At 39.8% G+C, this 26,552-nt stretch overlaps 2 protein-coding genes and 1 long non-coding RNA gene across 21 annotated transcripts in view; 1 reads left to right on the forward strand and 2 right to left on the reverse strand.

Moving 5' to 3' along the window:
* The window catches only part of RRM2B (ribonucleotide reductase regulatory TP53 inducible subunit M2B), a 34,838-nt gene extending 27,414 nt beyond the window's left edge, over nucleotides 1-7,424 (reverse strand). For 2 of the 3 annotated variants that reach the window (XM_086336228.1, XM_086336227.1), the window contains exon 1: nucleotides 7,139-7,358. Coding sequence is in view for 1 of the 3 variants with exons in the window: in XM_086336226.1 (XP_086192352.1) it covers nucleotides 7,139-7,186 (48 nt within the window). In the remaining 2 variants the exon portion in view is untranslated. Of the gene's footprint in view, nucleotides 1-7,138 lie in introns of all 3 variants that reach the window. The other variant, XM_086336226.1, reaches the window with a different exon arrangement.
* A 235-nt stretch (nucleotides 7,425-7,659) lies between these two features.
* LOC147359149 (uncharacterized) lies at nucleotides 7,660-12,117 on the forward strand. Of its 2 annotated transcripts, XR_015140561.1 has the most exons (4): nucleotides 7,660-8,542; nucleotides 8,819-8,895; nucleotides 10,111-10,283; nucleotides 11,925-12,117. It is a non-coding gene; the product is annotated as an uncharacterized LOC147359149 (long non-coding RNA). The 2 variants fall into 2 exon arrangements; XR_015140560.1 differs by lacking the exon at nucleotides 7,660-8,542 and having other exon boundaries at nucleotides 8,622-8,895.
* Nucleotides 12,118-15,955: 3,838 nt separating this feature from the next.
* Nucleotides 15,956-26,552, reverse strand: part of UBR5 (ubiquitin protein ligase E3 component n-recognin 5) — a 137,696-nt gene continuing 127,099 nt past the window's right edge. For all 16 annotated transcript variants that reach the window (XM_086336221.1, XM_086336216.1, XM_086336214.1 and 13 more), the window contains 7 exons: nucleotides 25,249-25,424; nucleotides 24,967-25,051; nucleotides 23,484-23,639; nucleotides 23,035-23,148; nucleotides 21,476-21,620; nucleotides 19,800-19,885; nucleotides 15,956-16,568 (listed from right to left, as the gene is read on the reverse strand). In XM_086336221.1, coding sequence (XP_086192347.1) covers nucleotides 16,356-16,568; nucleotides 19,800-19,885; nucleotides 21,476-21,620; nucleotides 23,035-23,148; nucleotides 23,484-23,639; nucleotides 24,967-25,051; nucleotides 25,249-25,424 — 975 coding nt within the window. In that variant the 3' untranslated portion in view covers nucleotides 15,956-16,355. The remainder of the gene's footprint in view (nucleotides 16,569-19,799; nucleotides 19,886-21,475; nucleotides 21,621-23,034; nucleotides 23,149-23,483; nucleotides 23,640-24,966; nucleotides 25,052-25,248; nucleotides 25,425-26,552) is intronic.

Consider the following 26,552-nt stretch of genomic DNA (forward strand, 5'->3'; position numbering starts at 1 on the left):
AACCCTTGTGCAACACAGGTTTGAAACACATTGGTCCACTTATCTGTGGATTTTTTTCCAATAACAACAATACTATTCCATCTGCAGTTGATTGAATCAGTGGATGCAGAACAGTAGATATAGAATGCCAACTGAAAAGTTATATCAGGATTTTCAACTGCCAAGAGTCAGTGCTCCTAACACCCCTGCTATTCAAGGACCAATTGTACTGTCTCCTGCTAAACAAAGTTAATTTAACAAATGGTACTGATGTAACTAAACCAGTCAATCTTAAAGGGAATCAACCCTGAATATCCATTGGAAGGACTGATGCTGAAGTGCCAATACTTTGGCCACCTGATGCGAAGAGCCGACTCATTGGAAAAGACTCTGATGCTGGCAAAGATAGAGGGCAGGAAGAGAAGGGGATGACAGAGGACGAGATGGTTGGATGGCATCATCGACTCAATGGACATGAGTTTGAGCAAACTCCTGGAGGTGGTGAAGGACACAGAAGCCTGGCGTGCTGCAATCCATGGGGTTGCAAAGAGTCGGACACGACTGAGCAACTGATCTGATCTGATCTGATCTGATCTGACGTAACTAGTGAAATGACAGGAGGACATCATCAAATATGACTTTAGGAAAAAGTAAAAATAAAGATGAGTTCATTAGAAATAAAGTTGAAAGAACCAAAGTGATGTGAAGCTGGTGAAAACCAGCCAAACTGATAAGGCTTAAAGCAGTGGTTTTTAACTGGTGCAAATTTCAAAATAGAGTAAAACTTTCTCAGAACGCATTTGCCTTCCCCTTCACCAGATTAAAATCACCATGTACAATGAGATCATGAAGTATGTTGTTGAGGAGGATGTGTTTCACAGGTGAATGATAAGACAGTAAAGATGAGATTAAAAATCAACATTTTGGAAACTGCTACCTCTACATCAGAACATGAAGTAAACCAAATGACCATATTTCACTCCACAGTGTTCATTATAGTACAAAATCGTGTTCACTTACAGTAAGCACTTAATATTATTATGCATGCTTTCAGGCAAGTCATTTAATCTGATCATCATCACCTGTAAATTAAAGACTAACATTTGTCCTACTTGTTTAAAAGGAATGTTATAAGGATCAGAGGAGCTAATATAAATAAAAGTGCTTTGCATACTCTCAAGTGTTACGAACGTTTTAAATTGTTATTGTGTTACTATTAATTGTTGGGATGTTTCTGGCCTTAGAAAGGTGGTCTTCTATAATTCATGAAGTAATTAGAAAATTGCTGGAAAGGCTTTAAAAGTGAAATATTCAAATCCCAATTTAAAACGTTGAGATCTGCAGTCAACAAATACTGCAAACTTATCTTGGCCTGCATTGTTCTTCCTTGAGTTCTTGTAGACTGCACTTGCTTTTATCACCACTATGCAGCATTTTGATACGGTTTTGCATTTTTCTTTTTGTTATGTATTTTGTCCCAGGGGTACAGATCTATATGCAGAGCTAGAATTCTTTCCTTTCACTCTATTTGCTGTGTGCACCATACTGACAATTGGGAATGACAGCGTAAGCAGCAACCCTTTGGCACCAAGCACCCTTGCTCTGAATGGAGTTTGAAAATGCTGATAATTGATCAACATCTGGATCTGCAAAAACTGCTGACGACAACTATCTTTAAACAATTTTCAAATGAAAGTCACATTTGAATACACATATTCTTCCTGTTCCATCATGGTAATATGTGGATTGTTAAGAAGCTGAATTAGGAGGCTATTGGGAAAGATCCTGCCTTGTGAAGTGAGGAGCTTTAACGAACACAGATCTTTGAACTGGGCTATAGATGATAATACTGCTTATTTTCCTGATGATAAAAATCCACACACATTTTAAAATACCATCAAGAGGATCATATATCCCCAAATTCTAGGCTCTCCAGGGCATTCTCTGTGGATGTGGGCTAAGAACTCATATTTTAGAAGTAAAGAACAATATGAGAAAAGTCACGATGGCATGGGCCATTTTTAAGAACTGGAAAACTTTCTAAATCTGGACTTATGGTATGTGGGGGACAATGGAAGAAAATAAAACCAGAAAGAAGGCAGTAAACACTTCACAATTTTTCCAAGTGTGCTCTGAAGAACTGTGTGGTCTCTCTAATGTCAGAAAGTGCTCAGCACCTGGAGAATAACTGAATAAATCAGACAAAAACTCTTGCTTCTCACATTACATGTTTAACAAGAATTTAATATGAATAAACACCCCCACCAACCCAAGTCATTAATAACAGTAAGAAGTTACAAACACAAAAGCTTTTAAAAATCAATTTGATCAATAAAGAAGATAAGGGGTTCAGTTTCAAGATATCAAGAAGAAAGCTGAAAATATAACACTATGGTAGGTAGAGCACTCTCTCCACTCCTCTCTCAGGGCGTGAAGATCCTATTGCTGCTGCTAAGTCGCTTCAGTCGTGTCCGACTCTGTGCGACCCCATAGATGGTAGCCCACCAGGCTCCTCTGTCCCTGGGATTTTCCAGGCAAGAACACTGGAGTGGGTTGCCATTTCCTTCTCCATTGCGTGAAAGTGAAAAATGAAAGTGAAGTCGCTCAGTCACATCCGACTCATAGCAACCCCATGGACTGCAGCATACCAGGCTCCTCCATCTACGGGATTTTCTAGGCAAGAATACTGGAGTGGCTTGCCATTGCCTTCTCCAGAAGATCCTATTAGTAGTTGCCAAGAGGATGGATATGATTATTCAGGGAGAAGATACAAAGCAGCAGTACAGCTGAGAACACAGACCAGGGAATGCAGGTCTCTTGACAGAAAGAGAAAGGGCAGGTGGAGAAAGAGGTAGCTGGGATTAAAAGTGACAGAAAAAGACATAAAGCAAAGGCAGCGGTGACCTGACTTGGCTAAAGCAAACGATCGAGATGAGATGAAGAGGAATTCCCTAAAGTATCCACTTTGTGGGTATCAATGGGACTAAGGCATGAGGAATTTTCTGGGTCAAAGGTTTTCAAACATCTCGGGGAGCTAGGAGGCTCAGACTTCAACTCTTCCCACTTGCCCCCACCCCCAGGTGCTGGCATTCATTGTGGAGCACAGTTTAAAATCATTCCTATGGAGAGTCGTGGAAAGTTTCTGAGTAGGAATTAATACGAACAGGGGTACCACGAGAAAGAGAAATTGAATATCCATGTGTAGGCTGAATTAGAAAAGAGAAAATCCTAGGTTTTGGTAGCATCGATAGTGTCCATTTCAGAGGTGGAAATGACAGCCTGAATTAAGATGTAGCAGTTAACATGAAAAAGCTGCTTTGCCAGTCCGAGGAGCTGGGCAGTTTGGTGTGGGAATTAAGACTCTTTGAGGAGTATTTTTGAGGGACGTGACATGGAGGCATAGGTTTATTGATGGACTAATTTGGCAGTGGTAAACAGGATTGGACAGCTGGTAAGACTGAAAGTAGACAGACAACTAATTTGTTGTAACTGCACAAATGCTGAAGTGAGGAAAACGTGAAACAGTTTCTCATAGGCATTCCTTGGTAACTCTCCATTGTCTTTTTCAGAATGGTGCTTCCTGATTCTGGACACCTGGTCCCAAGAAGTGCCAGGACATGTGAGGGCAGCCATCTGGGTTAAGACTCCCCAGCTGGCATTCACCCTGCACTGATCTAGACGGGCATTCTACACAGCCCCTTCCTCCCATCCACCTCCAATTACACTACTTTCATTTGCTTGCCTTCACCTCTCCTTCTCCTCGGGTGTGGTAGAATGTTCGGATGCCGTCAGAGTTATACACTATTCGTAGGTGTTTTCACTTTCATTTTCCTATTCCCACCAAACCTGACAAAACAGGTGGACTACTGGCCCAGGAGTGAGAACTTGCTTTTAAACCTGGATCTTGGTTTTAAACTTGAGTTGTGTGGTCCTGGGTATATCATTTCGAAAACAGGGACTATCAGTTAGATTAAAGATAGTTCATTTGGGGAAACTATCAAAATTTTGGACCCCCTTTCTCTAGATATTCACAACTGCACATATGACACCTACAAACTTCAGGAGATTCATAAACCCCCTTCAAGCTCATCTATAAACTCCTCAAGACAGTGTTCTTAAAATATGTGTACCATGATCCAGTGGTTAAGACTGTGCTTCCACTGCAGGGGACACATATTTGACCCCTGGTAGTAGTTTTACATGCTGCTTGGCATACCCTAAACAAAACTGTGTACCAGGATCATCTGAAGTGCTTGTTAAAAATGCAGTCCCAAACCCATCCCAAGAGACTTTGATTCACTATATGTGGGGCGTAGACCCAGATATTTACATTTCTCACAACGTTTTCCAGGTGATTCTGATGCAGGTGGCCCAAGCTGCACCAATATATCTATAGAAATAAAGTACTTAAGCCATCCTTGCATCTCAAGTTAAAAACTGTGAAACAGGTGCTCACTGAACTTCATTCTAGATCTAAAGTTCTGCCTCTGTCTTTGTGGGTGTGTACCAAGATAGGCATAACAAATAAAAATTAACTTCCAGGTCTTAAGTCTGAACTGTTGGAGCTACCACCACAAACAAAAATATCTGAATTGTTCCATTAGAGTAGGAAAATGTTTGTTTCAAAAGAGGAAGAGAAAGTTTGAGGGCTATTTACAATTTGTTAGTTACTAAATGTTTACAGAGTCAAAGTAAAATCCCAAATCTGGAATCTACAACTTTCTGAAGAAATGTAAGAATCTCTGTGAATCTGAGAGCTGAATCTCTGTGAGCTGAAACTCTATTAAAAATAATCTTTATTTTTAATCCATTTTGAGTTTATTTTTGTGTATGGTGTTAGAAAGTGTTCTAGTTTCATTCTTTTACAAGTGGTTGACCAGTTTTCCCAGCACCACTTGTTAAAGAGATTGTCTTTAATCCATTATATATTCTTGCCTCCTTTGTCAAAGATAAGGTGTCCATAGGTGTGTGGATTTATCTCTGGGCTTTCTATTTTGTTCCATTGATCTATATTTCTGTCTTTGTGCCAATACCATACTGTCTTGATGACTGTGGCTTTGTAGTAGAGCCTGAAGTCAGGCAGGTTGGAATGCAAACTAGTACAGCCACTATGGAAAACAGTGTGGAGATTCCTTAAAAAACTGGAAACAGAACTGCCTTATGACCCAGCAATCCCACTGCTGGGCATACACACTGAGGAAACCAGAACTGAAAGAGACAAGTGAACCCCAATGTTCATCGCAGCACTGTTTATAATAGCCAGGACATGGAAGCAACCTAGATGCCCATCAGCAGATGAATGGATAAGAAAGCAGTGGTACATATACACAATGGAGTATTACTCAGCCATTAAAAAGAATACATTTGAATCAGTTCTAATGAGGTGGATGAAACTGGAGCCTATTATACAGAGTGAAGTAAGCCAGAAAGAAAAACATCAATACAGTATACTAACGCATATATATGGAATTTAGAAAAATGGTAACAATAACCCTGTATACAAGACAGCAAAAGAGACACTGATGTATAGAACAGTCTTTTGGACTCTGTGGGAGAGTGAGAGGGTGGGATGATTTGGGAGAATGGCATTGAAACATGTATAATATCATGTAAGAAACAAGTCGCCAGTCCAGGTTCAATGCATGATATGGGATGCTTGGGGCTGGTGCACTGGGATGACCCAGAGGGATGGTATGGGGAGGGAGGTGGGAGGAGGGTTCAGGATGGGGAACACGTGTATACCTGTGGCGGATTCATGTTGATATATGGCAAAACCAATACAATATTGTAAAGTTAAAAAATAAAATAAATAATCAAAGATACCACACACAGCAACAGGTTTAGAAATATTTACAAAATAACAGGCTAAGAAAATTATAGCACAACACTTTTAACTACCCTACAGTCTAATGAATCCCAGTGTGTTGACTGTTGTTATGTACCTCTACTAATATAGACGGAGAAGGCAATGGCACCCCACTCCAGTACTCTTGCCTGGAAAATCCCATGGACAGAGGAGCCTGGTAGGCTGCAGTCCATGGGGTCACTAGGAGTGGGACACGACTGAGCGACTTCACTTTCATTTTTCACTTTCATGCACTGGAGAAGGAAATGGCAACCCACTCCAGTGTTCTTGCCTGCAGAATCCCAGGGACAGAGGAGCCTGGTGGGCTGCTGTCTATGGGGTTGCACAGAGTCGGACACGACTGAAGCGACTTAGCAGCAGCAGCAACTAATATAGAAGGGCTTCCCTAGAGGCTCTGACGGTAAAGAATCTGCCCGCAATGCAGGAGACCCAGGTTCCATCCCTGGTCCATCACCCAAGGAAGATCCCTTGGAGAAGGGAATGGCTACCCACTCCAGTGTTCTTGTTTGGAGAATCCCATGGACAGAGGAGCCTGGTGAGCCACAGACAGCCCATGGGGTCGCAAAGAGGCAGACACGACTGAGCGACTAACACTTTCACTAATATAGAAGCCAAGAAGACGAACACGTTAAGGTAGGTTTTATTAAGCACCCACAACTTCCGTGGCACTTTGCATAAAGCACTTAATTCTTTGTGAAGCAAGCATCATTTCCACTGTAGAAATGAAGAAAGTGGTACCCCCCAAAGATTCACAGCTCGTTTAGCGGGGTCTGAGTAAAACTGGTCTGCTAACCTTATCGTTGCCATTGTTAGGAGGATTTCCTGAAGTCTTTCTACTGATCAGCTAACCCCATCCACTTGTGTCAGTTTCTACACGCATCCTTCCAAGTCCTATTAACCATCCCAGAGATGGAATGCATTTCTCCAGTAGGGCTACCAGTCCTCGGCCCTAGCCTCAACCTCCCCTGCCAGGGCTCCAGAACAGGGAAGGATGGAAGAGGGTGCGCCTTGCCCGGATCTGAAGTCTCAGAGTACTGCCCTCGGGTCGCCCCAGAGCAGTGGAGCAGAAACCCGGCTCCTTCCTCACCCCTCCGAGGGGACGGCCTTCAGAGCGCTCGAAAAGACGAAACCAGGCTGCAGCGAGAGCTCGAGGCCAGGCCTACCCCGGGTCTCAGGAGGCAACGAGTAAAATCTACTACAGAGATCCTGCACTTCGCAGGTCCCCCCTGCAGCTCGCAACCCAGAGGCCCGGCGTGACCGCGGGGCGGGAGAGGAAGCGACAGCGCTGTTTACCTCCTCTGGCTGGGGCCTGGCCGCTTCCGGCCTTTCCGGGTCTCCCATCGCGCAGACTCCGCCAGAGCTACCGGAGCAGAGGGAACCGAGAGCCTCGGGCCACTCCAACTGGGACAGAACCAGGTGGCCGGCGGGTGCTCTGAGTAGGCCCCGCCCCCTGGCGCAGGGACCGCTCCTACTCCGGCCGGTCCCGCCCCGCTCCTCGGCGCTGGCCGATCCCGGCTTTCTCGCCTGCCCATTGAGGACCTGGCCCGGCTCGGGCCTGGCCCCGCCTCCCCACCCACACTGGGACGCGCCCACTCCGACTGCCCCGCCCCACCTCTCTGCGCCGGCCCCACCTCCCGCCGCAGCCAGAGTAACATAGTCTCGCCAAAATTCGCCCAGCGCCACTGCGCGGGCACCGCCTTCCGCCTTCTCAGTGAAGGTCTCTTCTTTGAGCCTGCCAAACTCCGCCCACTGAACCTCGGGCCCCGCCTCCTCCACTAGGTCCCGCCTCTCCAGCCGGCCCCCCCTCTCCTCCCGGCTCGCTGCCTTTGGCTCCTCCCGCGTCGCCGTCTTCTAGCCTCTCAGTGCGGGAGGTGCCCGGACCTCCTATGATCGAAAGTGGCCAGCTAGTTCTGGCCGTGCGTCAGGAACACGGTATATGTCGCGTTAACTCGGCCTAAATTAAAAGACGCTTGCTCCTTGGAAGAAAAGTTATGACCAACCTAGACAGCATATTAAAAAGCAGAGACATTACTCTGCCCGTCTAGTCAAAGCTATGGATTTTCCAGTAGTCATATATGGATGTGAGAGTTGGACTATAAAGAAAGCTGAGAGCTGAAGAATTGATGCTTTTGAACTGTGGTGTTGGAGGATACTCGAGAGTTCCTTGGACTGCAAGGAGATCAAACCAGTCCATCCTAAAGGAAATCAGTCCTGAATATTCATTGAAAGGACTGCTGCTGATGCTGAAAACTCCAATACTTTCGCCACCTGATGTGAAGAACTGACTCATTGGAAAAGACCCTGATGCTGGGAAAGATTGAAGGCAGGAGGAGAAGGGGACCACAGAGGATGAGAGGGTTGGATGGCATCACCGACTCGATGGACATGAGGTTGAGCAAGCTCCAGGAGTTGGTGAAGGACAGGGAAGCCTGACGTGCTGCAGTCCATGGGGTCGCAAAAAGTCGGACACTACTGAGCGACTGAACTGAACTGAACTGAACTCGGCCTATCCTGAGAGGATGCGGGGTGGTGGTCGGACCGCACACTGGAAGAGCTGAAGAGGAGAGAGCGCTCTTCGAGTGTGGAGCGGTGGCAGAGGGAACCACGCTCTGGGTGGGAAAAGGGGACGTCCCTGTGACACCGCGAGAGAGGAGAGAAGGCTGCCCAGCTTTTCTCCGAAGCTCCCGAGAAGCAGAGGTCGGGGAAAAGTGTGCGGGACGAGGCGGGGGGCGTGCGGAGGAGGAGGGGGAGAATAACGGAAGAGGGCGTGACACTTGCCGAGCTCTTAGCAAGTGCCAGGCGCCGCGCTCGCTGTGAGCCGGGCCGCAGGGTCCCGGGACGCCTCTGCGCCCTGCACAGAGAAGCCCCCTCCCTCGGCCGGCCCACCAGGAGCCCGGGCTTGGGATGAACGACTGAGGTTACCCAGCCCGAAGTAGAAGGCGCCCGGGCTTCCCGCGAAACGCTCTTTTCCAGGCCCAGAGTCGAGGAGCGGACAGAGAGACAGACGCTGGGCTGCCCATGGGCCTGTTTCTCAGGGGAACTGTCTACAGGTAAGTGCCCACAGAAAGAAAAAATAGTGGGGTCTAAAAACCAAAACTGAGGCGAAAGAGATTTGCTTAAGTCGTCTGAAGCTGAAATGTCGAGGGAACCCTTGTCAGGCCTTGACAACAGGCACCTGCTTTGTGATTAGTTGAGGGAACTGTGGTTCAGACAGGATAGATAACTGAGCTTTGAAAATGATGAAGGTTTATTCTCAATCCTGCCCTAGAGTGGGGGATGAGCAATATCCATTCTTACTTAGACAACTACTAGGGGCCACGTGCTGAGTAAAATAAATTCCCACAGGTTAACTTTAAATAATAGTTAAATAAGTTCTGTGAGGAACCTGAGTCTTGAAGAAGCTAGAAAATTTATCACAGGCCATGTGGAAAATAAACTAAGAGCAAAGATTCTACCATTTAAGTCATCAGACAGTATGTCTCCTATTTATCAAGCTTCTTATGTGTATTGAACGTACAAAAGTGAATGAGTCTAGTGAAAAAGAATGTGGATTCTGGAGCCATATCATCTGGGCATGAATTCTAGCTCCCTTATTTATTAGCTGTGCTGCCTTGGACAAGTTACTTAGCCTCTCTGAGACTCAGTATCCTCAGTTCCTTCCGCATAAGACTGTTGCATGGATTTACTAATATATTACATGTAAAGAACCTACTGGGGCAGAAAATTACAATGGTAGCTTTCAAGTACACTACTCATCAGAGTATCCTAGAGGTCATAGAACAGAAAGGCTCAACTGAGTCGCTTGAATCACATGGTTTATTAATTGAAAACATACATTAAGGGGAAAGAGATGGAGTAGCTAACCTATGTAAGATGGGATTCAGAAAGGGAAGGAAGTGGAAGGATCATTCAAGTTAATCATTCATACTCATATATCTTGTCTTTGCTGCATCAGCCTTCCCAGCTGGTGGAATGATTACAAAGGCCAGAGTTGAGGATGGGCATGGGGAATCTCCGCAGTAGAGCCAACATACCTTTGCTCTTTTGGAGGGATGCAGAAGCTAGTAGGCCTGGTGGTATTTTGGGGATCTCAGTTGTCAGTTTTCTGGATACAGCCAGCCTGGGGTCTAGTGCTGTTGATCAGCATATGGTTAACTTCCTCCACCTGGTTGGGATTTTAATGTCTGCAGAATAACTACAGGGTTTGTGGTAAAGAACCTGGCTGCCAGTGCAGGAGAAATAAGAGATGTGTTTTCGATCCCTAGGTCAGCAAAGATCCCCTGGAGCAGGGCATGGCAACCCACTCTTACCTGGAGAATCTCATGGACAAAGCAGCCTGGCGGGTTACAGTCCATGGGGTCACGAAGAGTCAGACACTAATGAAGCGACTTAACACATGGCTCAGGATATTAACTACAGCCCTTGAGAACAATTAAAGGTCCTCAACTTTGTTTTATAGCCAAATTGTTATTATTTTGTCTTGTTTGCCTGCTTTCCTTTGTTTCTGCATTTTCTTACTTCTCTTATTAAATCTGCTCTTTGAAACGCAGGGAAGGCCTAGGAGGCTAAAGTTTTTCTACCAACAAGAGTCAAGGGTCACAGGAGTTCTGTCCTTTAGAAGGCCCTGCAGGGTCCTGCTTGGTTTCAGAATTGCTGGATCATATAGTAGATCTATTTTTAAGTTTTTGAGGAATCTCCATACTGTTTTCCATAGTAGTTGTATCAATTTACAATCTCACCAATAGCACACAAGGGTTCTCTTTTCTCCACATTCTTGCCAACATTTGTTATCTCCTGTCTTTTTGGTGGGCTTCCCTGGTGGCTCAGACAGTAAAGAAGCTGCTTACAATGCAGGAGACCCAGGTTCGGTCCCTGGGTTGGGAAGATCCCCTGGAGAAGGGAATGGCTACCCACTCCAGTATTCTTGCCTGGAGAATCCCAGGGACAGAGGAGCCTGACAGGTTACAGTACATGGGGCTGCAAATAGTTGAACATGACTGAGCTTTTTGATGCTAGCTATTTTAACAGGTGTGAGTTGATATCTCATTGTGGTTTTGCCTTGCATTTCCCTAAGGATTAGTGATGTTGGGCATCTTTTCATGTACCTTTGGCCACTTCTACATCTTCTTTGGAAAATTGTCTGTTTTGCCCAACCTTTGCCCAACTAAAAATTGGCCTGTTGGCTTTTTTGCTGCTATTTCAGTTTTCTTACTTTGGATATTAACCCCTTATTAGATATATGGCTTGCAGATATTTTCACATTCTATGGGTTATCTTTTCATTTTGTTGATCACTTCCTTGGCTATGCAGAAACTTTTTAGTTTGATGTAGTCCCACTTTTTTTTTGCTTGTGCTTTAGGTATCATATCTGAAAAATCATTGCCAAGATCCGTATCAAGGAGCTTTTTTCCTATGATTTCTTCTAGGAGTTTGATGGTTTCAGATCTCACATTTAAGTATTTAACCCATTTTGAGTTAATTTTTGTGAGTGGTGTAATATTCTAGTTTCATTCTTTTACATGTGAATACCCAATTTTCCCAGCACCATTTCTCCATTCAGTATTCTTTCTTCCCTTGTCAGATATTAGTTGACTGTAAATGCATGGGTTTATTTCTGGATTTTTAATTATGTTCCATTGGAATGACTGACTTTTAACAAAGAGAATACATGGCTTTTAAGTCTAGTACATAAAGAACAATATGAACAGCTTTTGCCTGGTTTTTTCTACCTTTTGGAAAGTTTGCCTTAGAACTAAGGTACCATTCTACAGGAATCCAGAAACTGGCCTACAAAGAAAGATGGCATAGAGAAGCCATAGGAAGGAACTGAGGCACCCAATCAATAGGTACTATCAACTTCTTGATGTGTGAATGAACAAACCATTAGAGGATTCCAACTAGCAGCCACCAAGTCTTCCTTCCACTTGAAACATCAGAGGCAAGCCATCATGATCATGTCCTGCACAGATTCCTAATACAGAGTCCAGGAGCATAGTGAATGATTGTTTTATACCACTAACCTTGAAGATAATTGGTTGTGCAAACGTAATAACTGGAATAACCTCCATTGTACTTACAGAGATATGTGTGGTATGACTGAAGCAAGCAGCTGAGCCTCTGGTACAGAAAGTGTGTAATTTCATGCTACTGATGGCTTACAGTGTACCAGTTAAGATGCACAGACCCTCATTTCTCCAACTTAAATGATGTCTTAAATTCTTTTAAAATTTTAGTATATATTATGTTTATAATAAAATGATGTACAAACATAAGACAAGTTATAGACTATTTCATTATTCTATGTGGTATTGTGATTTATAATAAGCAATACGTATTTGGTCTTTTATCCCTGTTTCTGGCACTAAGCTCCCCAAATCCTCAGAATTTCCTAATAATAAAATGGTGACTTTTTGGACCACTCATTAGGATAGGTTCTGGTTGCCAGGGGCACCAAGCAACTTTCCCTTGAACTCCCTGTGGATTGGTTGTTGGCTGTTTGTTGGTTTAGTCGCTAGGTCATGTCCAACTCTTGCAGACCCCATGGATTGTAGCCCAACAGGCTCCTCTGTCCATGGGATTCTCCAGGCAAGAATACTGGAGTGGACTGCCATTTCCTCCTCCCTCCAGGGGATCTTCCCAGTCCAGGAATCAAACCCGGTGTCCTGCATGCAGGCATTCTTTACCAACTGAGCTATAAGGGAAGCCCTATGGGCTGGAGGTTGAATCAATCACCAGTGGTCAGTGTTTTAATCAATTATGCCTGTGTAACGAGGCCTTCATAAAAACCCGGGAAGACTGGATTCAGACAGCTTCAGGGTTGGTGAACACACAGAGTTGCAGAGAGAGGGCATGGAAGCTCCACACCCTTTCTCAGGCTTTGCCCAGTGTTAATCTTCCACCCAGCTGTTCCTGAGTTATATCCTTTTATGTTATCTAGTAAGTACAATGTTTTTTGAGTTCTGTGAGCCACTTCAACAGATTCATCAAACCCAAGGAGGTGGTCATAGGAACCCCTGATTTATAGCTATTCAGAAGTACAGGTAACAACTCGGGCTTGCAATTGCTTTCTGCAGTGGAGGCTGGGTCTTTGCCTTGAAATTTGATGCTATCTCTATGTAGATAGTGTCAGAATTGAGTTGAATTATAGGATCCCCTGGAGAAGGGAAAGGCTACCCACTCCAGAATTCTGGCCTGGAGAATTCCACAGACTGTATGGTCAGTCCATGGGGTCACAGAGTCGGACATGCCTGAGCAACTTTCACTTTCATGTGGTGTCAGCACATTGCTTGGTAGTTTGGGGGAACCCCTCGCCATATATACACACCTACATGTTGGAACTGGGTGCTCAGGACCTTTAATGGCCATGACTGGCAACTCACTTAATTATAATCATACATTCCAAAAACTAGTGTACCTGATGTTTGGGAATGCAATCTCCAGAAGGGCTGGAGACATCTGACTTCAGCACTTACCAGCTCTGTAACCTTGAACAAATTATTTTAATCTGTGCCAAATTTCCTCTGTGTGAGGATGGTAATAGTGCCACAGAATAAAATGATATAAAAGAAAGCATTTGACAAGCTGCCTAGCACACGGTAAATACTCAATAAAAGAGAGCTTTCATGTTTGTGAACAATCCAGTGATTTTTAATTTTATGAGGTAATATATATAAGATTCTTTGCTTATACTTAATTCATGGTATTTTGATATGACTAAGTCACATTTTAAATACATTTCTGTATTAATCAAACGATGTTTAGGGAAGAATTAATCTCTATGTTCATGCCTATCTTTAGGTTAATGTAAACAGTGAAAATCTTTTTACCCAGGCACAAGAGGAAGAACCTAATCCAGGAGTAGATGATTTAAAAGTACTTTTCCCTAAGAAGGAATAATAAGAAGGAAAGGTTTGGCTTTGGGGTATTTACCAATAGGGGGCTTTATATTCACGAATACAACGAGTGCTCTGGACAGTGTTTCAGAATCATCTGGGATGCTGTTAAGAATAACGATTTCTTATATGAGTTACTAAGTCGAAATGGGATTGAAAGGATGAGCAAAGCTTAGAAATTTGCATTAACAAGACAATCACACCTTCAGAAATATGAGAACTACTGCCTCAAGGGAAGCTCTCCGTTTTAGACCTAGACATTGGTTCATTACCTCTAAATAGATAAAAATATTATCTTTAGGAGATAAATTTATCTTTAGGGGCAAGTACTAAATAGTGAAATTAGCTATTTAAAAAGCCTCTCAAGTATTCCCCAGGAAGCCATTTATAGGGAACAATCTTGATATTCAGATAATTCAGGGGGAAAAAAAAAAAGTAACAAAACTTTGAAAACCTTCAGTAAAGTTCATTCTTGGTCTTCGCTTCCTAAATTTGTTTTCAAATCCATTAGATTTAATCACTAAACAAGACCAAAAGAGAACTTTATTTTATATGATTTTATTTTACATTTAGAACCATTTTATGCTTTACTTTAAAAAAAAAAAAAAAAAAACTCACTCTGCTTTTAATACTCCTAAAAGCATTTTAACCAAATCTTGATTTAGGAAGACTTAAGACATTGTGCATTATTTTAAATACTTTCATTCTTTCAATAACTATTAAAAATAAGTTCACAATTAGGTTTTCAAATGTCCTAATCATATCTAGTTTGTTCTCATTTAATGTTTTATCAATTCCATCATGTGCATACAGAAGTTTTTCAGACACACTGATGAAAATCAGTTCTTAATCTAATTACTATTTCATTTATTCAGAAATAGCATTTAGACATAAAACCAATGTCTCATTTTGTAAAATAAACTTTGGTTAATTTACACATCTAATACATCATATTAAGTTTTAAGTAGTACAATGAGTTTCACCACTGTTGCTTTAGTTTTTAATATTTATTGTATCAGCAGGGCTGAAAATAATGTGGTTCAGTCTTCTGAAGGAAGTTTGTTTTTATATATATATATATATATATATATACACACACACACACACACATATATATATACACATACATGTATAATAAAGCACAGTGCCTTTGAATGTGAAAAACATCCCAAAGGCCAGGAGTCCTACAAAGGAACTACAAAGAAGGAAAGACTCCAGAGACTCTCTCCTCATTTTCAATATGCAAAGTGACTGGTTTAAGTCACTTTATTGAAGACATGGTGAAGAAAAGTGTTCCTTATTATGCCACTGAATAAAGCTACTAAAACCACAAGAATTTAGAGATAATGATCCTAAACTACATAGTTAATGGATCATCAAAAAAGAACTTCTCAGTTATTAAATACAACTGGATTGACTTCTGATGCCAAGTAAGGCTCATTTTACTTCCCCCATTTGTATAAAAGAAAATGTGGCCTGGCCAGTGCCATTCAGGATTCTCTGCTAACTGTAAAATGTGGACCAATTTCCTTCTGTTTCTTATAGTCCGTGTGTACATTCAGTTTTTTAAAACAAAATTTTTATGCACATAACCGTGTCAGGTACTGTATTGCCCTTAGTTTAAAAAATGTACAACTACATAAATAAAAACTATTGTTTCTTCAGTGTTACTTGACATTTCTTCTGTAATTTATTTAAAAAAGTAAATGTAACAAGATACTTTAAAAAGGCTAGATACAAAAGTAGTTAAGCTGCTCACGAACATTTAAAATTTTCCAAAATGTATCTTCAATAATCATGATCTTATAAAACATTTTACAGTTATCAGAAAGTGCCCAGGCTGAGTTTACATAACTGAAATGCCTTAGTACAAATGTCTAGTTAGAACTGAAGTGCAGTATACCTGACTGACTGCTCATTGAAATAGGGATACAAAGAAAAAAGTTGATTGTGATAAAGTACTGTGCATTGGCCCCCATCGTATGTACAAAAAAGTGCCCTCAAATGAACAAATTACATGCAAAATATTAGTGATATCATTTAATATCCTAGAGCTCAATGCAGTCAAACCTCAATAAAAGTGGTTTTTATAGGTAAAAGTGATTTCATTTCTTAAGATCTGAATGTTCAGAACTTTTTTACAAGTTCCATATACGATACACAACCGCAGCCAACCACAAATTAAACACCGTAAAAAAAGTTAAAATGAAACACAGAACATACTTAATTTTTTATTTTGAAATTCCCTATTCCCTCTATACAAGAACCTTTGCTGAAACACTTTCCACAAAGGCAGCAGTGAATTTTCAGAACGTTTTACATTTTTTCCCCTCAGCAAAAAGATAAATCACAGTGTAAATTATGTTGTTCTGCTGTCATCTTTGGCTGGGGTTAGACCCAGAAGTTGTTGACTAGCAAACCATTATAGTCAAATGTTGCTAGTGCTCCTCAGGCCTTTAAGCTACAAACTCAGCAAGGAATGTTTGCATTCATCTCTTTAAGGTAAAAGTACCACAGGGTATGCGACAGCATCAATTTCCATAAACTCTTATAGACAAATGGGAAAAATCTACAAAATTAGCGAGTAATATTACACAGCAATACACACGTTTTATACTCTACACAAAACCAAAATTCTTGGTCTTAATGGCGAGTAGCAATTTCTGTTTGAGAATCTGTTTAGAGGAATAGAGTGGGACGTAAAGTCGAGAAATGCAAGTATTTGCAGTAGGAAGGTGCTGGTCGTCTGGTGGTCTTATTGTGATGGAGGGCATAGGCTGAAATCCTTCTTCACTGGCTGGTAATGACGGGCTTGATGTCCAAAAGTAAACCTAAACAGGAGTATGATAATTACAAGTTTGGCTTTTAAGAGATTAACCCTTAATTCTGGCAATTATACATACAGCCCCATTCTTGTGTTAAAACCTACGAAGAGGTATTATTTAGAAGTGTCTTTTAAATTTCTTGTATTGAAAAGGAAAGTTTCAGGGTTGGAAAAGAAAAAAGTGTCAGGTATGTAGAAAAGTGACTATGTTTCAATGCTTCAGCTTCTCATTTGCAACATGAGGCTACTTGATCAAATGCTGTCTAAGGGCCCTTCCTGTTGCTAAATTTCGCAGGGCATGTCTTAGTAGGAATAAGGTACAAGGTCTCTGAAAAAGGTTCAAAATTCACAGAGGCTATCAAAAAGTTATTCTGCATTTTATCTACTAGCAAAACCACCCAATACTTTTCAGTGGTGCATTGTGATACACAGTAATTTTTTAACAGTAATTTAGTGTCAGACAGCATCTACTGTACATCAAAATCCACGCAATAAGCCATGCTAACACTGAGTTTTAAAACACATCTAATTTGTGTAATATAGTGTAAATTACTTTTTCTTTAAATATAACCAAAGATATACTTTCCTGAAATATTTTTATTAAAACATACTTTTCCTCATTGATAGTAGACAGTGACTATCTCTTAAGGTAAAGCTTTTAAAATCTTGCATTTATAGTACACAACTAAACAGACAAACAAAAGGGCTTCCCGAAGGTGGCACTAGTGGCAAAGAACCGGCTTGCCAATGCAGGAGAGCTAAGAGCTGCAGGTTCAATCCCTAGGTCGGGAAGATCCCCTAGAGGAGGACACAGAATCGTACTTCAGTATTCTTGCCTGGAGAATCCCACATACAGAGGAACCTGGCGGGCTACAGTCCATAGGGTCACAAAGAGTCAGACACGACTGAAGCAACTTAACACATACAAACAGACAAATATATTCATTATCTCAGAGTGACGAGGAACCCTAAACTAGTTATGTGAGAAATCTCATCTAGAATTCTATAGGAGGAGGCAGGGAAAAATAAAACTCTTCAAGTGTCAGGGTCTCCAAAATCTTCAAAGAATTTATAAAAGGGCTGGAAGGTACTGTAGACATACACCTGGCCCAACCTACTCATTTTACAGGTAAAAAACAATGTAAAGTGTTTCTCCAAGGATAAATGTGGTTACCCAGAGCCAAATTACTACACTGCTGGACCTCCAAGAAGTTGGAAAAAGATAAATACATAACAGAGGACTTCTCAAAACTTTTACTAGTGAACTATGACTTTCCAAGAGGGAAATATACTATGTGTATAGTTTTGCTGCATAACCCTAGGGCCAATAATTCAAGGGAGAAGAGTTTAGGAAACCCTCTTATATTCTTATGACCCTGAGACACATATGGAAAAGCCTAACAATATGTGAAGGATAACCTCCCAAAAGAGGAAGAGGAGGAGGTAGAAGACACCACGATATACTGCTGCTAAGCTGCTAAGTTGCTTCAGTCGTGTCCAACTCTGTGTGACCCCATAGACGGCAGCCCACCAGGCTCCCCTGTCCCTGGGATTCTCCAGGCAAGAACACTGGAGTGGGTTGCCATTTCCTTCTTCAATGCATGAAAGTGAAGTCGCTCAGTCGTGTCCGACTCTTCGCGACCCCATGAATTGCAGCCCACCAGGCTCCTCCGTCCATGGGATTTTCTAGGCAAGAGTACTGGAGTGGGGTGCCATCACCTTCTCTGATATACTGCTAAGCCCAAAGAATACAGGAGTTTAAAGAGTGAAGCTCACAATTAAAGCTGTTGCTGGACATTTTGAGGCCCCCACAGAGGGAGGTAGTCTCTGTCTCTCTTTTGTAAACAAGACTGAATAGTTAGCAAATTTCTCTTCTAGGAGATGGCAGAAATGCAGTGAGATTTAACTTGACTGACTAGACAGGACACACTGGTTTTGCTCTGAATCCAGATTGACTACAGAAACCCTAGTAAGCAACTCAGGTACTCCTAAAACCAAAAGGTGCAGATACAGTATCTGCATTGGTAGGGACTTCAGTATTGGTCTACAAGTTTGTCAAAGTCAAAATACATGGAATTATAAGGAATGAACCTAGGGAACAGCCTAGGAAACTACCAGATGGCTACGTCAAGAACAAAAACCAGCTGGCAGCTAGGACTGCTGGACAACCTGTTGTGCTATAGTAGGGAAACACTGGGAGGCCTGGGGCCACGTGAAGATGAAGGAATGCTAAACACGTGGCCCCTACCCCATAAAAAACAAGTTACTAACTACCTTTAAAGGTAAATCGGAAACTGCATGCTTTCCTGCCCAACTATTTCCCCCTCTCAAATAAAATTGGGGGATATATCTAGAAATTGTATCATTTTTTATACATTCCATAGAGGTTTGGTTTAGAATACTAAGAACTAAGGCTGGTTCAACAGGGGAAATGTCACAGGGAACTATGAGGTATGAATAGAGATTTTCTGGATAAGGAATGTCCCTCAAATTTCTACAACAAAGTCTAGAGGAGGCTATCTTTTAAGGCCACTGGACAGGTTGATTCGGATATACTCACAGTTGGACATAAACTTCACAGACTTGATAGACTTCAGTATGATCAAAGTTTATACTGTCTTAATTTATGATCTATTAATTTATGTCTTAATTTATTAACTTAAGTTAATAAGTAATAAGATTAAAATCATAGACCATTCCCTTCTCCAGGGGATCTTCCCAACCCAGGCATCGAACATGGGTCTCTGGCATTACAGGCAGATTCTTTACCATCTGAACCACCAGGGAAGTCCTACTACTTTAAAGATTAAAATCATAGACCTAGTACCCGTAATTAAGTTACTCTATTCATAGTATACAGAGCAATTACGATTTAATTAAAAAATTTTGCAAACACTTGCAACTAGTGAAAAAGATTAAGGATGGACGAAAGAGGCCATTAACATACATCAGCACTCACTATAGGCGGAAAAACAGGTCTCAACAGTAAGCTGGTATTATATCTTCAGGACTAAGGATAGCATTTTAATAGCTAAGATGTATTTCACTCTATTTATAGTTTTACTCATACTTCAGATGTCCTTATTATAGAATAGAGAAACAAAATTGCCTTTTATTTCTGACCTTCAATTTCCTTAGCCGAAATTAAAATCATTACCAATTTAAAACAAAAGGCTGTCTTTCATACAGTATTTAAGGTTTTTACAGTTTTTTCTACAAATTTTATGAAAACACTTACAAGATCTTGTCGTTCTGTCATGCTCATCTTCTCTACAATTGACCAGAACCACCGCTTGAACTGCAAGAGCTTCTCAGCATTTTCTCCTACAAATAAACATAAATTCAATAAATACTATGCATCAGTTGTATTTTTAGAATACTACTTATAAAATTAAAATGTGAATGGGGGGGTGTCTAATCCTAATACAGGAAATTAAGACCATTTGTACAATGTGAAACTTCTACAGTTCATTAGCCTATCCCAATGACCAAGAAAAACAAACCACTAGCCTCAAAAAATCACATGACTTTAATTCCATCACTAAGTCATGATTCTTCTCCTGATGTTAAACCAGTGCTTCTCAAAGTTTAATGAGTTTACAAGTCACTTGGGAGATCTTTTTAAAATGCAGATTCTCATCATTCACTAAGTATGGAGGAAGAAAGGGGAAAGAAACCAGAGATTCTGCATTTCTAAAAAGCTTCCAGATGATGCTGATATTGTTGATTTGAGGATCATACTTGGGAGTGTCTTTAGATATTTTTTCCCCTTCTAGGTTTTTGGTTTATATCAATAAATAAACCAAATTCTTATGTCACAAATATTGTAAACTATATTATTATTTAGCACAAAAACTATTATGCAGTGATCTGCATGTTACCAAGCATGAAGGAAAAACAAGAAAATTTACCCAAATTTAACTTACTATTTGGCTGAAGCTGTTTGCAAAATATGAAGAATAAAAGGGAAAAAACTGGTACATTCATGCATGGAATTAATCTTGGACTAGAAGTATAGTCTTCTCATGAATTTCTTGGAAGTTCCAGTATTTTATTGTATGTGTTAGTCACTCAGTCTTGTCTGACTCTTTGCAACCCCAGAGACTGTAGCCCACCAGGTGCCTCTGTCCCTGGAATTCTCCAGGCGAGAAAAATGGAAAGGGTTGCCATTCCCTTCTCCAAGGGATCTTCCCAACCCAGAGATCAAACCCTGGTTTCCTGTACTGCAGGCGAATTCTTTACCATCTGAGCCACTAGGGAAGCCCATTTTATTGTATAGTCACAGCTAAAAAGTCTACTCCTAGAATATGGGACTTTGCAAAGAAAAAGTTGCAACAAATCAAGCACTGAAGACAAATATTATTCTAGAATTATCACTACCTCTTGTTACTCTTTCTAGATTTTTCATGTGGTTGTGTGTTATATATCTTTCTAAGTGTGCTCTGGGTTCAGTTCTGAAGTTCTAAAAAGTGAAGTTCTGTATTTTTGAGTTTCTTATTAACAAATTCAAAAGAGAGGCAGAAGGGAAAAAAGGCTACATTATGCAATCAAATTCTTTAGAGGACTTAAGAAACATGAATTGGGAAAGGCCAACAGAATTGTCATATGGATTATTTTTTTCTAAATAAATAAAAACCCTTTCAACACAGTTGTTCACCACAAAGAATTTTTACTATTTCATACTAAACCATACATTCTTTAAAATATAGAAAAATAAAGCAATAAAAGAATTAAGAATAACCTAATAATAAGCTATCATAGTTCAAACATATCTTAAAATATATAAAAACCCAAGTAATAAACAGCATTTCCTAAGTCCCTATAAATAGATTAAGAATTAGAAACCCAGAAAACTGACTGACCAAATTATCTGTATAGTTTATTTGTTACGTAAACATTTAATAAATTTCATACCTGATTCATCATTGAAAGAGGTGAAACTGATCAGCATCTGCACGTTAACCTCACCACAGCCATTTACCAAAAGCCTAAAGTCTTCTGCTGTTAAATCTTCTAATGAATTTTTTGGAAGCACATCCAGTAGACCTTTCCTCATTGCCTAGAGGATTTCAAAAATTACCTATTTATTACTATCAGTACTTTATTTTCTACATAGCAGTTATTATCATTAAAGCCCAATGTCTAATTTTAATAGCCTAAGAATACTAAATAATACTAAAAAGTGAAGTTCTGTATTTTGAGTTTATTAACAAATTCAAAAGACAGGCAGAAGGGAAAAAGGGCTACAGGTTCAACAGTAAAGGACTATTATTTTATCTCACGAGTTAAATAGTATTTAAAATTATGTTAGTAACAAACAGGCTGGTCCTTAAGAAACAATCTGTTAATCATGTTATCCTATCAATATCCTAGGAAAAGTATGATGATGACAAAAACCAATATCCCTGACACAAACTTACTGAGAAATGCCAAGAACTGTTCTAAGCACCTTACATATGTGAATTAATTAACGCTAACCTCATCCTCATTTTGCAGAGGAGGGAACAAAGGCATAAAGTACTTGAGTTGTTGCTAATGTTATACAGCTAGAGCAGGCTGCAGTCATGATTTGCACCCTGACAGTATTAATTCCAGAGCCCACACAATTATTCCCAGCACAGGGATCCAAACCACTTCATAAACACTTTTCACCAGGAGGAGAAACAGTTAACGTAGTGGGCCTGATGCTGCTCTTTAGAAGAGTATGATGGGAGGATGGTCCTTGACAGGCATCTGGAAACTTGGCTTTTGGAATGTTCCCTACATTATTACTAACTGATGTGGGAATAAGCTCTGCAGTAACAGCTTGCCTAGACTATCTGTGCAAAGGTGATTTATGATGAACATGTGTTTTTCCTCTGGGAGTCTGACAGGACTCTGATATTTCCTCTGCTAGTAGGACTGGTCTCCAATAAAAAAGCTGCGCCCCGACTCTTAAGTAGGCTTCCCTAAACACAAACACTGCATACGCACTGCTGTAATTCACTGCTGGAGGAAGAACATACTGTTTCTCTGTGACAACTCATACCCCCAGAAAGAGAGCTTTGAAGCTTGTACCTGGATTCCTCCAGACTCCATCTGATGTAAATCTCCCCTTGTGAGAGTCCTTTTGCTATAATAAACCATACCGATAACTGCCTCCGAGTCTAAGGAATCCACCTAGTGTGTCACCAGAGGCATGGATGGTTGCAGGACTCTAAAACAAAATCATCTGAGTCCCATAAAGAATCCTTTCCAAATTTTTACTCACCAGATCTACTTTCTGATGATTACATGGTTTTTCCAAGTAGTTTTACCCAAAAAGAAAGGAGTTGGTCTGGACTCAGGTACAATTTATACTGTGCGTAAACTCATTTTGGTTTTAAAAATTTTGACCCTTCATAAGCAAGCTGAATACACTGTAAGCTAGTTTAAAACACAGAAGATACAAATAGCCTCATCAGATCAAGTAACATTTTTTGGAAAAAACTTACATGTAATGGCTGTTCTGCAACTACCAACATTCTATGTTCAGCATATTTCCGCACATACTCATAAACATTCTGAGGAGTGACTGGTATATTTACACCATTAGGAATAAGTTCAACCTGTGGAAAATTTAGCAGTGCCATTTAAAACCAATTTTGACAAAGCAGGAGTAAGTTAACAGTTCATAAAACAATTTCCTGAAATTTTAAAATCTAAAGATAATTCTGTATTTGACAACTAAGAAATGCAGACATTCTAGGCCTAAGTAACTATAAACTCTTCAACCTCTCAATCTGTCTCACTAACTCTCCATCCATTCATATCTTTCTCTCCATCTCCTACTGTGTCTTTGTGTGCATGTGTGTGTGTCTCTTTCTCTTTCTTGGTCCCTATCTATCTAAATTGTTTTTCTATGTATCAAGCACAATAGACTAACCAAATTCATTTGTTTTACCTGTCCTCCACCTTCTTCTTTACACAGGTCAATTGCAAATGCCAAATCCATTGCTGAGAAAACAGCATCAGCATCTGAACTCTGAGAAGCAAGAATAAGTTGCCGCAAACTCTCGTACATCACAGGGTCAAAAAAAGCAAAATCGTGCCAATTGACCTAAGAGAGTAATCATATGAAAACGAATTATGAAAGAAACATCTTAATTGAATTCATTAGTTAAGTTGAAATCTATGATAAAAATTTTATCTAATTTGAAGATACATGATACACTGATATAGAATAATATCCCACTAATATAACTGATCTAAAGAGGTAAAATTTTAATAAGTCTTTGGCTCTGATAATACATTTAATTTTCAAAGTATGAAAAGTATATATTTTTAAAAAATTTAAAGCCAGGAGTGTAAAGCTTTAAGTTCTAAATTTTTTGCAGGAACCAGCACTAATTATTAAAAAGTGATTATGCTGAGCAGCTGATCCTAAATACACATCCTGTAATTCCAGATGATAAATCTAATGCTCAAAGAAATTCAGGAACTTGCTGAAGATCATATATCATTGGGTTATAACTTGAGTCTGTTTGATTTCATGACCTTTTCCATAAACCTTGCTAAAGGCTCAACATTTCTATGCTGCTAGCTTTTAAGTCCAGTTCTTTCTCTGCACAAGAGCATTTTACCTGGAACACGTCAACAGAGTCAGCATTTAAAAAAAAAGGAAAAAATATATATTATAGTATGATATGCTGTAAGAGAAAACAATATTCACTATTGGGTTTAAGCAGAGAAAATTACTGATAGACCACAGCGTTAACAATGCTAACTCATATCAGATGTGTGGTGTGCATCTGTAGCAAAGACCATACAATATTTTGTTGTTATAGTGTGTAATTAGTATTATGCCTTAATTTAAAGAATGTGTTTTTCTCTTCCTACCTTCCCCATCATAAAGGAATGTACAAGTTGGCAAACTACCAAAACACAAAAGAAAATATGCTAATTCTGTCACCAAGAGATAATTATCAAACACTGCTGAGCTAGATGTTCTTACCTTTTCTCCCTTCTACCAACATATATCTTACATACAGTTTTGAAGCTAAGAGTGCTCTTTTCAATACAATGCTGCTTCTATTGCCATTACTTGCTAGAACAAATAATAATAACACTTACTGAACACGTACTATGTGCCAGGCACTATACTGTTGTCTTTACCATTGTATAAATGAGTAATAAATGTCCAAGGATTTGTCTGCAACAGGATCCAGGTCCGCCAATCCCTCTAAACTCACCTCTGTGTTTCTCATTTTCCTATGCTGTCTCCTCCATGTATTGAGATTTTCCCCCATGTCATTAAATGCTTGAACATGACTTTATAATGACTAGAATGCTTTAAAATTTAATATTAAGTTAATGCCATAACTATATATTTTATAAAAAAAATTTTTGCAACTGTAAAAGCAGTTAGATTCATTAAAATCACTTACTTTCCTACCAAGCAACACTTTAATCACATGTCTATTCAATGTGATAGGACACAGTTCATTCTGTAATAGACACAGTCCAAGAATCCTAAAAATAAAAACAAGCAAATAGTAATTAAATTAAAAAATTCTAGACCACATAACCCCATATACATAATATACACACTTAAATAAATTTTTATAGTGGAAGATATATATACACATTTTACAGACTAAAATATTTTAGAAAAATCTCATAAACTGAAATTTAAAAAAAATTCAAATATAAGATTAGAGTGACTTTACCTGCCAATATTTCTGAAACAATTCAATCTTGCTTCTGTGTTTTTGCCAGGCCTTGGAGTATAAAATCCTCTTTTTCCAGGTTGATAAAACAAAGGGGCATTGTCGTCACCATCATCTGTATCATCTAAATCCATATCTACTACACTTCGACTAGAACCATGACGCTTTCGGTTTTCCTAATAACAGAGTATCAGAGATCAAGTCCCAAGATTTTATTTCTATTTTAGTATATGTGTATACAAGAGAATGATTATTATTTAAAAATACCATTATAACCCTCTTTAAAATTAGTAATAATCCAGGTACCCACTCCAAAAAAAATGAACAGTAATATTTTTAACATTACCGAAGACTGATATTTAACAAAGCATACAAACTGGTTCTCTTAAATCACTTAAATGTAAAGTTCGATAAGTAAAACAAGTTTCATATTTAAATGTAAATAAACTTTATTCATTCTTTCAGAATTGTGATATACAAAGCTTGTGCCTGTTAATTTCTCTGTCCATTCAAAATCACTCAATGAAACTCTGGTAGCTTCTTTTACGTTGATTCCTTAAATTTATTTTCCCTTGATAGAATTCTGGATTGACAATTTGTAAGGATGATGCTGCAACTGTCTTCTGGCCTTCTGATGAGAAATCCACTGCCTTGCACATTACTGTTTCTATGTAAGGCACTATTATTTTCCTATTAGTTTCACAGCAGCTTGATTATCCCTAGTCAGATTTTTCTCTCAGTTTATCCTGTTTAGGGTTCACTAACCTCCTTGAATCTGCAAATAAATATGTCGCGCACCAAATTTGGGAAGGTTTCAGATACTATTTCTTCAAATATTTTCCTGTAGCAATCTCATTCTCCTCTTCTGGGCACTCCAATGACATTAATGTTTAACATAGTCCAACAGGTCTCTGAAAACTTGTTTGAGATCTTTTCTCTTTCTATTCTTCAAAATGGATAGTTTCTATCTTCAAACTGACTGATACTTTTCTATATCATCTTCGTTCTGCTATTGACCTATTCAGTGAACTTTTTAATTTTCATAAGTACTTTCTATAATTTTACCTTGGTTCTCTTTTTCTATTCCACTGTTGTGAATCTTTACCTTTCCATTCATTTGCTTATCTTACAGAACATGAGATAAAGTGTTTGATAATTCCAACAAGTGGGGTCACCTCGAGGTTAGCATCACTTGGTTCTTGTCCCAGGAGAATTGGTGAGTCTCTGCTGGTTCTTTGTATGTTGAATAATTTTGGAGTGTATCCTGGACATTTTTTTACTAAGTTATAAAACTCTGGGTCTTG

The sequence above is a fragment of the Bos grunniens genome, chromosome 14, assembly GCF_055505025.1.
Source record: "Bos grunniens cultivar Pamir isolate PY7600 chromosome 14, Bosgru_T2T1.0, whole genome shotgun sequence".
Taxonomy (NCBI): domain Eukaryota; kingdom Metazoa; phylum Chordata; class Mammalia; order Artiodactyla; family Bovidae; genus Bos; species Bos grunniens.